At 43.0% G+C, this 16,975-nt stretch overlaps 1 protein-coding gene across 3 annotated transcripts in view; it reads left to right on the forward strand.

Annotated features, from left to right (window-relative positions):
* The first annotated feature begins 935 nt into the window (after nt 1-935).
* LOC126470330 (activator of 90 kDa heat shock protein ATPase homolog 1) overlaps nt 936-16,975 on the forward strand; it is a 95,716-nt gene continuing 79,676 nt past the window's right edge. Inside the window, exon 1 of one of the 3 annotated variants that reach the window (XM_050098116.1) lies at nt 936-1,141. Coding sequence is in view for 1 of the 3 variants with exons in the window: in XM_050098115.1 (XP_049954072.1) it covers nt 1,474-1,492 (19 nt within the window). In the remaining 2 variants the exon portion in view is untranslated. Of the gene's footprint in view, nt 1,142-1,356; nt 1,493-16,975 lie in introns of those variants that run through there. The other 2 variants (XM_050098117.1, XM_050098115.1) reach the window with 2 other exon arrangements.

Raw genomic sequence — 16,975 nt, forward strand, 5'->3', positions numbered from 1 at the left:
CGCTTCTTGGTGCTCTCGACCAGGCCGAGTTCGTCTTCTTTTGTCTTAGTTCACTGGTGATGTCGAGATCTGAGAAGGCATTGCAGCCTCACCAGTTTGCACCCTAAGGGGGTGGAGAAGACTGCTTGAGAACTTGCACTACACTCTTTCCAGCCGATTGGTGTACAATAGCAGTTTATTTATTTAATATTTTTTGAATTATTGCAATTACTCATATTTTACAAAATTTACGATTACATGTTTTCCAAAATTAATAAAACAAAATTTAAAATCACCTTTAATTTTGACATTTTATAAGAAAAGGAATTTAATTATAGGTTCACATATAACATGTTGCTAGTATTATTCATATTTTACAGGTTACAAACTTCTTAAATTAATATGTTTAAGGTGCCATAATTACTTACATGTTTTAATTGACTCAAATACCTCTACAAATTAAATGAAAGTAAGTGAAAGTAAATTGAGTAATTTAATCGCTTCACTCCTGCTAGAAAGCCCCCATGAGTGGAATGTAACATCAGCAAAAAAACTCTCCCCCCTACCCCCACACACACCAAATTACTGATACTGTGACAGTGGAGAAGACTGGTTTAACAACTTGATCTTATGATTAGGGATTTATTGAGAATAGCTATATTATGAGGCAGCAACTCAGTACTTACCACAATTGTTTTAATTTTAATTTATAGATCAGTTGTTTTCATAGGAAAAGTGATTTATTGGTACTATTTTATACCTTTTAATTCATAGTCACCCATTACAGATTGCAGTTAGAACATTGATAACAGGCAGCAAGCACAGAAAAGAAATAGTGCAGCTGTCCACTCATGGGAACATTGAAAACATGATGCAGCAACTTCTTACAGGGATAGCAAGTGCCAATACTACTTCACATGATGAAGTTGGCCACATATTTCTCTCCAGAACGAAGATCTTTGGAATTTAAGCTTGTGTTTCCAGAAGTTGCGAGATGCAGGTGTGATTGTTAAATTAGTACTAAAGTCTGAGTGAAGTCAGTAGTTTAGCGAAAATAATTTTTGAAGGAGTTTCGTTGTTTGCTGTACAGACTGTGATATAGATTGTGTCACCATCTAATTCTTAATTTTCGAGGACCCTCTCAGCGTCTACCGGTCACTCGGTATGTAGACGATAGTTCAGAAGTATTCTTATGACCTAACTTTATTTTCCAGACGCAGGAGATGCTTCTTAGATAGTGCTTTAATTGGCAGCAAGGCCGAGAAGAGTGAATATACGTCTGTGACGTGAAATCAGTAGCTGATGAAACTTTAGAAGCGATAAAACGGAACTAATAGAAATGAGCTGTCAGTTATTCACGATCGTTAAAGATGTAGTGCGTAACTGCGATTCATGTGATCATTTGTGTCTGAAGTGTGGTCTTGATTCTGTGCCTCAACATTTTCTAGAAAATGGTATCACCAGTAGACTATATCGGGACTGTGTTCTTAAAAAATGGTTCTGCTACAGCACGGTGAGCTAATTCTCTAATGCACGAACGATAACTTCAGGAAATGCGGAAGAGGTCGTAAACATAGTATTTCGTACATTGGTCTTGGACAAAGCGGTAAAATTAAAGTTTGATTGACTTGCAAGAGAGAGTAGCATACGTTGTCTTTGTTGGCGGCACGTAGTTCTTGAATGTGAGAATGAAAGTTTGCGCGGAAAAGTTCTGATTTACATTACTTAAGATCATTTCCATGAAACTAAGTAGGTAATCCTGTTGCCGAGGAGACTCGGGTATACACCTTTGATATGTAAGTTGTGAAATTTAATCCGCAGGTAAAGTTATGAAGTGATACGATGAACAACTTGGTTGAGCTAAGCCTGTTAAATTTGTTGAAATTATGAGCTTCAAGGCATTTGCTAGTTACATGAGTAATTTCAACTAATTACTATGGTTAATAAACTTTGGGATTTAGAGGGACATTAATGAGGATGATCAAAGTCTCTTGCTTTGACTAGAATATATGCTGCATTGATTTTTGTCAAGTTGATGTGTGATGGAAAAGGGTTAGAACCAGAATTTGTAGGCCTAACTGTGGAATTAAAAGTTTAAGTAAGATCAGTTGGGATATGGAAGAGTTAATGCAAGAACCATGAGAAGTGATAAAATAGAATTAAGATTGGGACAAAGATTTTTATTACATATATTGAAGTAACTTAAAAAAAAATCAATTTTATACGAAGATGATTGAGGTATGTGCAGTAACATCCTCACATTCTGTTAATTTAAACACCACTACCAAGTTCATAAACGATTTCAGCTCCCTCTATATGAAGGGACAATATACTAGCTACAATTAAGGACTTTAGAAAATTAATATTGGATAAAACAAAATATTTAGTAAATGTAATTTAACCAGTGGCAACACATTTAGGGGGAAAGTAACAGGAAAGATCTGACAGAGAAAATGATTTGGTTAAAGTGTAAGTGAAAGTTTAACGTAAATGATAATAGAAAGGAGGAAGGTTAGAATGAGCTTGAATTGGGAAGGAAATTTGTGTTTTTTTGCAAAAGTACCAGTCTGGCATTTGCCATGAATGATTTAAGCAAACCGCAGAAAACCTGAATCTGATTGGTCATATAGAGATTTGAACTACCATCCTCTAGAATGAAGAGTCCAGTGTCTAAACCACAGAGCATTCACGCTCAGTCATGATATTAGGGATTTTATAGAATATTATCCAGAAGTAAGCAAAACTATTAGGAAATGTCTGAGAGGATGCAAGGTGATACAATGACAATTTGAAAAGCATGGGAAAAGGGGCAAAACCGAAGATTGCACTAGCCCTACCACATATCAACTTTGACCTATGACATCAGGATGGTGGACACTGCTATTTAAAGTGTGTACAAAATGGGGACTGTGATATCACTAATTACACATGTGAAAAGGACATAAGTAGTACAAAAAACATTTAAACTGCAGAAAAACAATGAAACAAGTGGGACAACTATTGAAATTTGGTGGTTTTGGATGAGGATAAACTAAATATAAGACAATACTAACAATTAAGAAGTACCAACATAAATACTAGCACAATAATAAAGCAAACAAAAATTTGAACAATTGCTGAAACCATAATAAAACAGTTGGTATTGGAAATTTTCCTTGACCTATAGCTCAACCGGAAATTCCTTTGATCTGTGTAGCTCAAACAGACCAATGTAGGTAACAAAATCTGATACCTACCATTTGCAATCGAACCTAGTTACTGACAGTTAACATCACAACCTAGGAATTCATAAAAATTTTGCATTAACACAAGTTTTGTTATACAACAAACACAAAGGCATCTACACACATATCATACATAGATGTATCACTATTTAAAAAATCAAACCATAAAATCAATGTATCAAACAAGGTCACCTGACCTGCAAATCTAGGAACAACAAAAATATATCAACAACACAATATCTTGAATATCTGGTCTAAACCACGAACCCCTCAGCCCCCATGCCCCCCCCCCCCTGCTCCCCCACCGTCCTTGGGTAGAATGCCAAATATTATCCTATTATCCTTCTGGCAATGCCAGTGGTCTCTTGGCAGAGTTGCAGCAACTTTGGTAAGTCCTGTATCTTTTCCACAATCTTAACACTTAACAAACTCTGCAGTTAAACCAAATAATCCTAGGAATTTAGATGTGGTAAACATTTTGTCCCCCACTGCTGCACGCAGGGACCTCTTTATGAAATTATATATATAACCTCCAACCATAAACTATACATTGCATTAACAATTCCCAACCTATAAACTCCCCATGGCGGCCAACATCAAAATAACTCAATACCTAACTGCCACAAGCTCTTCCAGTATTCTAACAAATAGCTCTTGTGGAGTCCATTGAATCACTAATATCACTATGAATCAATTTAGAAAGATAAACATCCCCCACTAGGTTGCCGCCCTATACTCACATGCCACAATCCATTTCAAGTGCACTGTGCCGTCATGATAGCAAATAACACAACCGTTAAGTCTTGGGTCAATGAAGCCAAGTGGTACTGTAAACTTCAGTCAATCCAAGAAAGAATACATATAGAACTTCTTTAGGGTACACCTCATACGTACATAAGATGGCAGATATTGCAGTAAGTATTCATATGTGAACCAGGAATACAGATAGTTAATCATTGATTATGAAGGAAATGCCAGTAGAGGTGTATAAAGCCGTTCAGGGAACAGAGACAGAAAAGTTATCTGGTGATGGCGTTTCAGTAGGGAAGACTAAAGGTGGAGGTAAAGTAATACATAGTAAACTTTCATAATTACACACAGAATTTCTATGTAGGAAGAAAATTCCTCAAAACAGGATCATTGCTTTAACTGTTGTACGTAATGAGAAAGTAAGCAGACAAGGTGTGGATAAAAACTATGTTTATATGTCCCTTCCTCCATAATGTCGAAAATTTTCATTACAATTATTACTAGCCACATAGGAACAGCACTGGATTTTAATCAAACCAAATTTCAAAATTGTAAACACAATTGTGGAATAAGTTACTGAGTATAAAGTAGAGAATAACTTGTATTAATTGACATTTGTGAAATCATTCGACATGGTTCAAACAGATATGTAATAATATGTATTGAGAAACAAGACATTGGCTCAGTCTGTGTTACTATACTGAAGAACACATGCTCAGTGCTTCAGGTTACACAAATCATCATTATATATTGGGAAATCCAAAATTGAAAGAGTTTGACAAGGATAGTGGGTTCTTGCATACAGCCAGATTGTTGTCAGACAAGAGAAAAAGATTCCTCCCTCCCCCAAATTTGCTGCATGTGGCTGGACCCAACCTGGTCTGTGCCTAGACAATTTGTGTTGGATATGTGCTGTCTGAAATGTTTGGGATCTATGTGAATTGCATGTAAGGTTGTTCTACATCGGTGTGGGGACTGGGCTGATTTGGCTTACTTATGTGGGTGGTTGTCTGTCTAGATACCTGGAATAGTGTTACGCAATGATCCATAGTGGTGGGGTTGAAAAGCTAATCATTTGATGGGACATAGCAGGATCTGGTGTGGGCAGACTGCACGGTGGCAGTATCTGGCAGCTGGAAATCGTAAGGTGTTCTATGAAGACACTGAATGCGTTAATTCTCCACATCCAGAATGTGGGGGTGCTTTCTAATTGCTGTTGTTGAACAGTGATTTATTATAGGCTTAAAAATAGTATCTATACTGACTAGAATGTCTCACCCACAGCCAATTCCACCCACAGTTGCCGGCCGGAGTGGCCGAGCGGTTCTAGGCGCTACAGTTTCGAACCGCGTGACCGCTACGGTCGCAGGTTCAAATCCTGCCTCGGGCATGGTTGTGTGTGATGTCCTTAGGTTAGTTAGGTTTAAGTAGTTCTAAGTTCTAGGGGACTGATGACCTCAGCAGTTAAGTCCCATAGTGCTCAGAGCCATTTGAACCACCCACAGTTGGATGTTTTTTGAAAGTCTGGTATGTTTGGTTTGCTCTTTGACTGGGAGGGGTATGGCAACTGCAGGTGTTGAATTTCATTGTTGTTGCAAAATTCTATGAAATGTTAATGTGAATTGTGATATGTTGTTTTTGGCAGTGACATTTTAAGTTCATCGGTGGTGAGTGTTAGTCAACTAAATCTACCAATAATGCATGTTGGCTTTGTCCTATGATGTGATGTTGTGCTATGTGAAGAGTATAGAAATCAGAAAAAAAATTATTTTGCATTTGTATAATTTTTAGAATGTAGGTTTAGAATGTAGGTCGTGGTGGCAGTGTGAACTGTAATGTAGCTTGAGATATAGGTTAGGTTGAAATGTGACAGTTTGGGTTGGTAAAGCCAGTGAATGTGAATAGAAAATCTTGGGTATGGTGACAGGCTGAATTGCAGTGTAATCTGAGGCTTTTGTTTAGTTGAAAAGTGGTAAATTTGGTTGTTAGTTAGTATGTGGTGGTATTGAGGGCTTCAAATTTGTTGGCCTGGATAACTTGTGTTGCTTAGCTGTGTATAGTTGTAAATAGTGTACCATTTCTTATTAATATATGTCCTAAAGGTAGCACATGACCTTGAATTTAATTTGCAGTGTAAACCTAAATTCAGCAGAAACAGGGTTATATGTCACTAGGTTTTGTAAATGCTCTTGAGAGTTTTCGTGTAACTACTATATCATAAAGGTAGTTCGCACAAGTAGGAATTTATTTTTCTATGAGTCATGACTATTGACCCACAATCTCTTATACAGAGTGCCTCAAAAGAAAGTTTAGGCTATATTGGATGTGGGGAAAAAAAGTTTATTATTGAAGTATAAAGTTTAGAAATTTGCTACTTAAAAAGTAATTTAAATGCAATGTAGCACAGCTATGGCACTCACTTAAAAGAAGAAAATTTTGGATGATGGCTCAGCATGCCATGGATATTTTCTTTCAAGCCCTCAGGGCTCAGTATTCATTTGTTAGGTACAGGTTTGGTGACCCTGGGGTTCCTGAGCTGGAAACTGGAAAGCGCTGCCAGTCCTATCACCATAGGTTCTTAGCACGCTTCAGTGACCATTGTGCAGTGTGGCGGTGAAATGTTGTGTGTCACCTTGGTGTGACTGCCCAGATTGCGAGGATGGTAAAAACCTCTACAAAAAACCTTAATCTCAAGGTGTGCTGTGTGCTCATGAGATGCATGGCTGTTGAGATTGAACAGTTATTAGTGGGCGACCTCTGGGGAACCTGCCACAGCTTAGTTGTATAAGGCTTACCTAGGCATGTGCGACTATGTCTAGGTGGAGTAGCTCTGTCTAGCTGCTCGTGGGATCAGCATGGGTCTGTAGAAACCTTGTCTTCCTCCTCCCAGTGGAAAGTGTGGGCGGCTGGTAGGTTCCAACACCTAATCAAACAAGAGGGCGCGTGTAGCCAGTGCTCTAGACTTGGGCATTACATAGACTGTGTCATTGCTGAGTAATAGACCACACGCTGGTGGCCAGAATGTGTTTCTTGTAATTAAACAAAAAGAGGGGAGCTTTGAGAAAGTTTCACCATTTAACATACAAAAAGATTTAGAGGAAATCACTAGAAGTTTTAAATCTGCCAAGTGCTTGTGAAACGAGACGCTATTGATAGAAACATCCAATTCCCAACAAGTGAAGAACATCCGGAAAGCTCAGTGCCTCGGGAAGTATGCAACAGAAAGTGAACTGCACAACAACTCGAATTGTCGCAAAGGTGCTGTGACTTAAACGGATCTGGTTGATATTCCCTGAGAAGAACTGAAAGCTGAGTGGTCCCAGGAAGACATTGTTGATGTACAGAACATAGTGAAACAGGTCGATGGCAATCTCATGAAATCACTTGTTTATACGGACTTACAGCAGTGCAAAACTTTCAGAGCATGTAAAAGCTGGTTTCCTCTACCTCAGTGTGTGGTCTTACGTGTAGGGACTCAGTTGTCCTCTGCCGTCTCTGGATTGGACATACGCAGTTGACCCACAGCTATCTCCTTCGCCGTGAGAACCCGCCCAAGTGTCGCTGTGAGGCAGGGCTGACAGTGGTCCATCTTCTGATGGACTGCCCCCTTTTAGCCCCCTTGCGGCAGTCCTTTAATTTACCAGCTGCACTTCCTTTAATTCTAGGTGACGATGCCTCTTTGGCTGACTCAGTTTTACGTTTTATCTGTGCAGCTGGGTTTTATCACTCACTCTAGTGTGGGCACTCTCACGTGATTTCTCAGGCTACACCCACTCCAGTGACTTTTAATTGTGACGTGGATACCAAAATAGTGTCTTTTTATGGTAACAAGTTGTGTTGGTACCTCTATCAACGCTTTCCAGCTGGAGGTTATTTATTTGTAGTTGAATGGTTGACCTTTTACCTGATCTATCAACCACTGTAATCTGTTTTACTCTAGTCAATTATTTGCTCTGCTCCTTTTAAGTGTCCTCTATTTTGTGTTATTGCGGTGTTCATTTTAGCTCTGTACCCCTTGGTGTTCCCTCCCTCTGGGTGCAGAGGTTACGCTTTTACTGTATAGGCCTTTTACAAGTATGTCTGTTTGGAACAGGGGACTGATGACCTCAACGTTTAGCCCCCATCAAACCCCAAAACCAACCAACCAACCAATGTGTGGTTTTGTTTTCTTAACCCAATCCGCTGTTTTACATGACAGTGCTTTGGGCACGCATCCTCAGGTTGTAAAGGAGCAGCCAGTTGTGCCAAATGTGGTAAGATCGCTCGTGAAGGTGTTGGTTGTTCATCTCCTCTAAAGTGCGTAAACGGTCTAGAGTAGGGACTGCAATGCCTCCCTTGAAGAAAGCAAGATAAGAGATCAAAACTACTAAGCACATATGTTATGATGAGGCCAAAAAGATCTATAAGGCCATGCAGCCCCCCCCCCCCTCCCCCCCCAAAGTTTGCCACCTCCTTTGTGTCTGCTCTTAGACAACCACTTCACAATACCGATGCTGCTACCCGAATGAAGGTTGATAGTGTCAACCCTAGCACCTGCTTGTGCCAGTGCACTTGGGCCGCTGCAGTTCCAAAGCCTAGACTTCCTCCCAAAACATCAGACAAGTTTGCTGTCACTGACATAGTGGAGCTTTCTGCTCCTCCAAAGTTTGTCTGGTCCGCTGTCCAGTGGTGCTGCTATCACTGCTGTAGTTTCAGCTCCAAAGTCTACCCAGAGCAAAAAGCTGAAGGCCAAGCATCCCCTGCAGACAGTTGGGAAGCTGTGAGATGATGATGATATCATACTATCTGATGTTTTTCATGATGACTCTGAGGTAGAACTAATAGACCTTGATGTCGGACTGGGGTAATTGTCTTGCTCAAAGACTGAGGCCCCAGCCATTACAGGCTCACCTCCCTGACAGAAAGATGGGCTGAAAGTGTAACCCCTGTGATAGATGGCTCCTGTATTGCAGTGGAATGTTAACAGGTTCAGGACACACATGTAGGAACTGAAACTGCTAGTGCAGGAGCTCCCTGTGTCTGTGTTTACAAGAAACACATTTTAAAGCCACTGTCACACCTGTGCTATGTGGCTATACCCTCCACTGAAAGGATGTAGGCCCGAGGTATCCTGCCTGTCGTAAGAGGCGACTAAAAGGAGTCTCGCACTTTTCGGCCCTATAAATTCAGGTCCCATTTTATGGTTTGACTTGCCACTTTACAAATTCTACAGAATTACCGGCCTTTAGGGGAAGGACGCCTTGTGTGGTGCATGAGTTACCCATAGTGCTCTTAGATTTGATCTCCTGAGTCTCTTGTCATGGCTTTGCATCTCCACCTGCAGTTCAACTACTTGGCCGAGGGCACTTTTTCGGGGTACGTCATCTTCTTCCATTGTCTCCTGTCTTCTTTTGTCCCCATGACAGTATTGGTTTTGCCCCTATGACCGTATTGGATTTTTCTGTGCCCAATATCCAGCACTGTAGCCAGTCCGTTGTGGTGGGGCCGTCATGTACCCGTTTGGTGGTAGCCCCCCTGACAACACAGGGATCACACTGCTGATGCCTGAGCTGTGAACTCCCCACGTATGCCAAGGAGTAGATGCCTGTCTCCCTCATGCATGAGGTCTCCCAGCAATGCCCATCGTGCAAGGTGACCTTTGCTGTGGCTGGGTGGCACCCGTGGGGAGAGCCCCTGATCAGAGTGGGTGGCATCAGGGTGGATGACCCGCAATGAAGTTGACTAAGTAATCTCTTGCTGGTGACCGTACGGCACCAGCAGTCTCTAAGAAGGGCAAGATAGAGAACAATGCTGACTGATGTGGCCCTAAATAGTTTCCCTCCCTCGCTACGCCATGGGGGGCACAGAGGGCTACAGAAAGAAGAGAGCCATATTCGCCTCGGTATGTAGTCTGTAGCAGAATGGATGGGGACTCCTTTCTATCTATGAAGCATCAATTTTTTGTTGAACATATTGAGGATAAGTTTGGGGAAGTGACTGAGCTGTCAAAGATGAGAAGCAGTGCAGTCTTGATTCAGACAGCATCCCCAGCCCAATCCCAGGCGTTACTCGCTTGTGACTGGCTAGGTGATATTTCTGTTTCCATCACTCCCCATAAAAACCTCAACATTGTCCAGGGGATTATTTTCCATCGCGACTTCCTCTTGCAGTCCGATGATGAGCTCTGTGCTAATCTAGAACAGTGGGGTGTTTATTTCATCCGGCGTGTTTACAGAGGACCCAAAGACAACAGGGTTGCTACTGGTGCCTTCATCTTGGCCTTTGAGGTTGATCCATTGCCTGAAAAGGTCAAGGTGATGGTTTACCGCTGTGTGGTTAATCCATATGTCCCTCCCCTTATGCGGTGCTGGAAATTTGGGCACATGTCTTCCCGCTGCACTTCCAATGCCACATGCCACATGTCAAGACAGCGGACGTCCACTGCATCCAGATACTCCCTGTGCACCTCCTCCCACTTGTATCAGCTGCCGGGGAGCAGCACTCCCCCTGCTCACCAGACTGCACAGTACTCCAAAAGGATAGGAAAATCGTGGAGTAAAAGACCCTGGACCGGGTGACTTACCAAGATGCTAAGCTTAAATTTGAACGATTACACCCCGTTCAGTTGACGTCCACATATGCTGCATCTACATTACCATCGCCATCACAAGTACCAGTCTTACCACTCTCTGTGCTGTGAACAGTGGACACTCCGGGCCTCCAGAATACATCTGCCCCTTTGGTATTAGGGGGAAAATCTGCTTCTGTTGCTCCCATAGTACCTACTTCGGTAGCAAGTGCAGCCCCCCCCCTCCTGCCCCCCAAACATGGGGGACATCGGTCCCCTCCCCCCAGCCAGAGAAGCAACAGCCTCCTCCAGCTCATCTCATGTGGAAGGGGTCCCTTGAGACCCACTCTCTCAAGATCTCCACTAATGTTACAGCGGACACTCCCCAGTGGCTAAAGGAGCCGAAAGCTGCTGGACGAAGAGCTTCAGTCTTCCTCCGTGCCTGAAGCTACTTCAGGGAACAAGCCCCTAAAGAGAAGTGAGAGGGCAAGCAAACAAAGAAGGTCTGCTAAGAAAAAGGACACTCCGGTGGCCCCATCACACCACTTCCTACCAATTCTGCACCGTGGATGAGGTGGAGAGCTTGGCATCCCCTAAGGACGTGGATCTCACTGATGTTTCATTCACAATAGGAATGGATACAAATACTCAGTCGGTAGCAGCAGGTGACCCTGAGGTGTAATCTGCCTCCATACATGCTTCATGCCTTCCCAGCGTCACGATAACGTCAGTTTGCTGCAGTTTTTTCCACCACCTGGCTGAGCTACAGCAACTGATAAGCTTTTCACGTGCTTTCTGCATTGCCCTCCAGGAAACCTGGTTCCTGGCAATGCGGACCCCTGTCCTTTGCAGCTGAAGGGGATATTACAAGAACCGTAGTGACTATAATACTGTGTCAGGTGGAGTTTGTGTCTGTTCTGAACTCAGTATACAGTGAACCTGTGCTGCTTCAAACCCCTCTTGAAGCTGTGGCTGTCAGGATAAGAATGGCACAGGAAATAACTGTCTGCAACGTATATCGTCCTCCAGATGGTGCAGTATCCCTGAACACATTGGCTGCACTGATTCAACAACACTCTAAACATTTCCTACTTTTAGGAGATTTTAATACCCATAACCCCTTGTGGGGTGGCCCTGTGCTTACTGGCTGAGGTGGAGATGTCGAAGTTTTCCTGTCTCAACTCGACCTCTGCCTCTTAAATACTGGGGACACCACACATTTCAGTGTGGCTCATGGAACTTGGCCATTGATTTATCCCTCTGCAGCCCAGGACTTCTCCCGTCTGTCCACTGGAGATCCCACAATGACTTGTGTGGTAGTGACCACTTTCCAATCTTCCTATCACTCCCCCAGCGCTATTACACTGGACGTCAACCAAGATGGGCTGTAAACAAGGCAGACTGGGAAGATTTCAATTCTGCTGTCACCGTTGAATCTCCTGCACATGGTACCATCGATGTGGCAGTTGAGCAGGTCACTAGAACGATCATTTCTCTGGCAGAAAACACGATCTGTTGTTCTGTAGGGTGCCCCCCCCCCCCCCCCGCCATCCCCCACCCCCCCGGCGAAAATCAGTACCTTGGTGGTCAGTGGAAATTGCTGTGGCCACTAAAGAGCGTTGGCAAGCTCTACAGTGACAAAAGTGGCACTCTTCCCTAGAGCACCTAATAGCTTTTAAACGGCTCCATGCCTGCGTTCACCAGCTTATAAAAAGACAGAAACAGGGGTGTTGGGAGGGGAACCTCTCGACCATTAGGTGTCAGATAATTAAACCTCTCTCATCCGACTACAAGCGACATCTCATCTTCAACCGGGTCTGGTGCAATGGCGTCTTGCCATCTCAGTGGCAGGAGAGCATAATCATCCCATTGCTAAAACCCAGTAAAAACCTGCTTGATGTGGATAGCTATTGGCTCATCAGCCTCACCAATGTTCTTTGTAAGCTGTTAGGACATATGGTAAGCTGGCAGTTGTGTTGGGTCCTGGAGTCACATGGCCTACTGGCTCCATGTCAGGGCGGCTTCCGCCAGGGACACTCTAATAATCTTGTGTCCCTCGAGTCTGCCATCCGAACAGCCTTTTCCAGATGCCAGCACCTTGTTGCTGTCTTTTTTTTTATCTACACAAAGCGTATGACACCACCTGGCGACACCATATCCTTGCCACATAATACGGGTGGGGTCTCAGAGGCCTGCTCCCGATTTTTATCCAGAATTTCCTGTCGCTCTGTACTTTCCATGTCCAAGTTGGTGCCTCCCCTAGTTCCTCCTCATATCCAGGAGAATGGGGTCCCACAGGGCTCTGTATTGAGTTTACCTCTTTTTTAGTGGCCATTAACGGACTAGCAGCAGCTGTCGGGTCGTTGGTCTCACCTTCTCTGTATGCAGACATCTTCTGCATTTCGTACTGCTCCTCCAGTACTGGTGTTGGTGAGCGGCACCTACAGGGAGCTATCCACAAGGTGCAGTCATGGGCTCTAGCCCACAGCTTCCAGTTTTCTACTGCGAAGTCATGTGTCGTGCACTTCAGTTGGCGTTGTACCGTTCATCCGGAAACTTAACTTTATCTTAATGACAATCCACTCACTGTAATGGAGACATATTCTTAGGACTGGTTTTAGACACCCATTTCACGTGGCTTCCTCATCTTCATCAGCTGAAGCAGAAGTGCTGGCAGCACCTCAATGCTCTCCGCTGCCTGAGCAAAACCAACTGGGGTGCAGATCGCTCTACACTGCTGCAGCTCTACGGAGCCCTTGTTCAATCCCGCCTTGACTATGGAAGTCTGGTTTATGGTTCGGCGGTGCTGTCAGTGTTGCATTTACTCAACCCAATGCACCACTGTGGAGTTAGACTGGTAACAGGAGCTTTTGGAACAAGTCCAGTGACCAGTGTCACGGTGGAGGCCGGTGTAACGTTACTTTATGGTAGCACAGGAAAGGTTCAGTTAATGAAAGGACTAGGTGACAATTCTCAAACATGATTGACTTTGTTACAATATAACTCTCTGAGGAAGTTTCGTTCCTTGGTACTGATAAAAAAAAAAAAAAAAAAAACCCACAGAGCATAAAATTTTAAGACAAAGCTTATCATAAAAACATTACTCTAATTAAATATAGAAATATCTAAAACAAATTTAAGCTGACAAGTAATTGGCTTTAGAGTTAACTTCTGCAATAGTTCAACACAGGAGCATTAAACAAACTCATGGTTTTAAAACTACGCCACCACTCACGCAACTACAAATGCATCAAGAGATAATGGTTTTAATTGGAGGCGCATACTTAAAGCAGGATTACACAGCTTTCTTTTCATTACGCATAAACTGCTGCTCTCAGGAAGAGCCCTTTTACTCTCGAACAATCAACAGGCCCAGCTCGCCTGTCTCCTCAGGCAGGTCATTGTACACACGGGAGAGAACACAAAGTAACAAGACAAGCTTCTAAAACACACAAACAAATGGTTTAATTCAACAAGCCTCAAAAAACATGTTCATATACGTGCTTCAGGGAATACAGGCCAAACAATAATGACAATTTAAACTATGGCCTGGAAAACTTCAAGAAACCAATTGGTCCAGTAAATAAAATTAATTTTTTCTTTTTTCTTTTTTTTTTTTTAAATCACACTTGATAAACCATGAAAACACGGGCATTTCACTACTAAGGAAATAGTTCAGGACTGGCAGTTAGCAATACCTATAGCACAGATTGAAGTAGCTGATGAGAATTTCGAATGAGGGAACAAGAGGCAGCAATACATTAAATCATGTTGTTAGCACAGTTAATAGGCTGAAATTTTGCTCAAAAATGATCCATGGTTCCTATACCGTTGTGAGCAGAAACAAGGCTGTCCACTCAGTCCCGTCAACCAATCATCAGAATCACCAACGCCACTACCAATAGCCTCAGTTCTACGCGTTGCTAGCTTATACTGCCACCCAGTGTGCTTCCAAACACAGTGCATGCACGCCTCACACCTCGTAGTTGCTCCGTGTTCACACTCTATTCATGTGCCTCGCCTCGGGCTCGTGCTATATAGGCAAACTTTATGCCAGGTGAGATCGATAATGGCTATGTCGATGTGCACACATCAACCTCCCATCTTAAGGTAAAGCTCCCCCAAGTTTGCGCACCTAAAGTTAGTGCAGTTGGGTGTGAAATTCCCTGTGTGTCTTCAGACCCCTCACCAGGAAGTTGACCGGACTGAGTACTCTTAATTACTTCACATGGGCCAATGAACCTGGGTGTTAATTTACCTACTGCCTCATTATTGCAGTGTCTCTGCCCCCATAAATCTTTTTACAAAAATCCGGTCGCCCAGCCCAACTGACATTGCACGCCTTTCCCTATTATACGCCTCTTCTCAGCGGTGTGCCAAAATTATATTTCCTTTTTGCTGCCTCCCGTCTAACCCATAGCTCGTGAGGGTCCACATGCTCTGGCAGAATGTCCTTTATGGACCAAAGATTGCTCAAGGGGTTTTGTAACTTAAGAGTAGCTTCACAGGAGTAGTCCCGTGGCTCTCTTGTTGAGTGGTGTTCAAAGCCAGACTCGGCCAATTCAATGACTGGTCCCACTTAATCGGAGCACTAGAGTGGTAAATTATAAATGCAGATTTTAAATTGCAGTTAATCTGCACTGTGAAAGAAGGTTGTGGGTAATATGGAGTAGTCTTCACATGGCGAATACCTTGCACAAAACAGAACCTACAGAATTGCGGAGAACTAAATGCCGGCGCATTGTCACTCACCAAACCACAAGGTGGACACAAAATTTGTGGAAATTGATGATAAATGCCGGGTACTCGCATCTGCGGTGGTACTTCTGCTCGGAATGAGCCAGACAAATCTGGTAAGAGCATCCACTACTACAAAAATAAACCTGTTCCCATTCTTAATGTGTGCAAGTGGCCTGACATAATCAGTGAAAAGCTTTTGAAAAGGTTGAAATTCCCTAGTGGATTGCAAGAATCCCTTACGCATGCCCACATCCGGCTTCCTGTGTTGGCAATCTGCACGACCACTGACTAACTTTCGAATTTTGATATCCATCCCTTTCCAAGTAAGATGTTCTTTAATTTTGGTGAGTGTTTTCTTGCCACCTAAATGTCCACCATATACAGATTGATAGTAGTATTTAAATACGGCTGGTACCACTCCCTTCAGCAGACAAATTCTTACCTTCTGGTCTCGTTGCTCTTGATAACAAAGTACTCCTTTCTCTATTGAATAACCGTCTAACAAAAGCCCATTTTGCAACTCCTCTCGGACCACGGCTAACTCGGGATCACTTTCTTGCTCTTCCTTAAGGTTACTAAACAAGGCTGGGATCTCGGTTAGTACCACCCCCACCACTTGAGGTTCCGGCACCTCTGCCAAATCTGCAGGTAATGATGCCTGAAAAACTTATTTGTGGAAATCTTCTCAGTCTTGCTCAAACATGCGGCTAAGTGCACCAGCAACCAGATTTTGCGACCCTCGAATGTCACCACATCAAACTGGAAGGCTGAAATCCTAATATCCCAGTGTGCTATTCTACCTGTTTTTCGTGGGTGTGCTAAAACCCAACTCAGTGCTTGATTATCAGTCTCAAGCTGAAATCACCGATGCTCAAGATAGAATTTGAATTTCTTAGTAGCAAACAACACGGCTAATGCTTCTAACTCATAAACAGAGTAATTGCGTTCAGGACCTGAAAGTGCCCTTGAAGCAAATGCTATTGGTCTGCGTTCGTGTTCCTGCTGTTGCAACAAAACTGCAGCAATGCCGGCATTTGATGCATCGGTCTGCACAATAAATGGCAAATTAGCCGGGAATTCCTAATACTGGCGCATTGCTAAGAGATCTTTTAAGCACCTCAAAGGCAGCGTGCTGGCTATCACCCCAGTCAAATTTATCCCCTTTCTTTCTCAACTGATTAAGAGGAGCGGCCAACCCAGCAAAATTTTGCACAAATTGACAAAAGAAATTGCACATTCCAATATATCGGGCAACTTCCTTCTTATTACAGGGTGCTGGGAACTTGTGAATAGCACTGGTTCTTCATTGATCAACCCTCATGCCCTTTTCAGACACAATGTGTCCCAGAAAGGAAAGTTCACTTTTAGCTAGCGTGACTTTGCCTGGTTTCACTGTAAGACCTGCTTCCTTTAACCGTGTGACCACTTGTTTCAGATGTTCAATATGCTCCTCAAAATTCTTGCTATAGACTACCACATCATCAAGGTAAGTGTGCACAAATTTGAATTTAAACTCGCCAAATACACAGTCTAAAAGGCAGGACAGGACTGCCGCCCCAGTAGCGAACCCAAATGGTACATGGTTGAATTCATACAAATTATAATCAGTACAGAAAGTTGTTAATGGTTTAGATTCCTCAGCCAGGGGGATCTGATAGTAGGCTTGATTTAAATCTAACACGGAAAACACATGTGCACTTGCAAACCACGTAAAACTAGTGTGTAAATCGGGGAG

The sequence above is a fragment of the Schistocerca serialis genome, chromosome 3 (assembly GCF_023864345.2).
Source record: "Schistocerca serialis cubense isolate TAMUIC-IGC-003099 chromosome 3, iqSchSeri2.2, whole genome shotgun sequence".
Classification (NCBI taxonomy): domain Eukaryota; kingdom Metazoa; phylum Arthropoda; class Insecta; order Orthoptera; family Acrididae; genus Schistocerca; species Schistocerca serialis.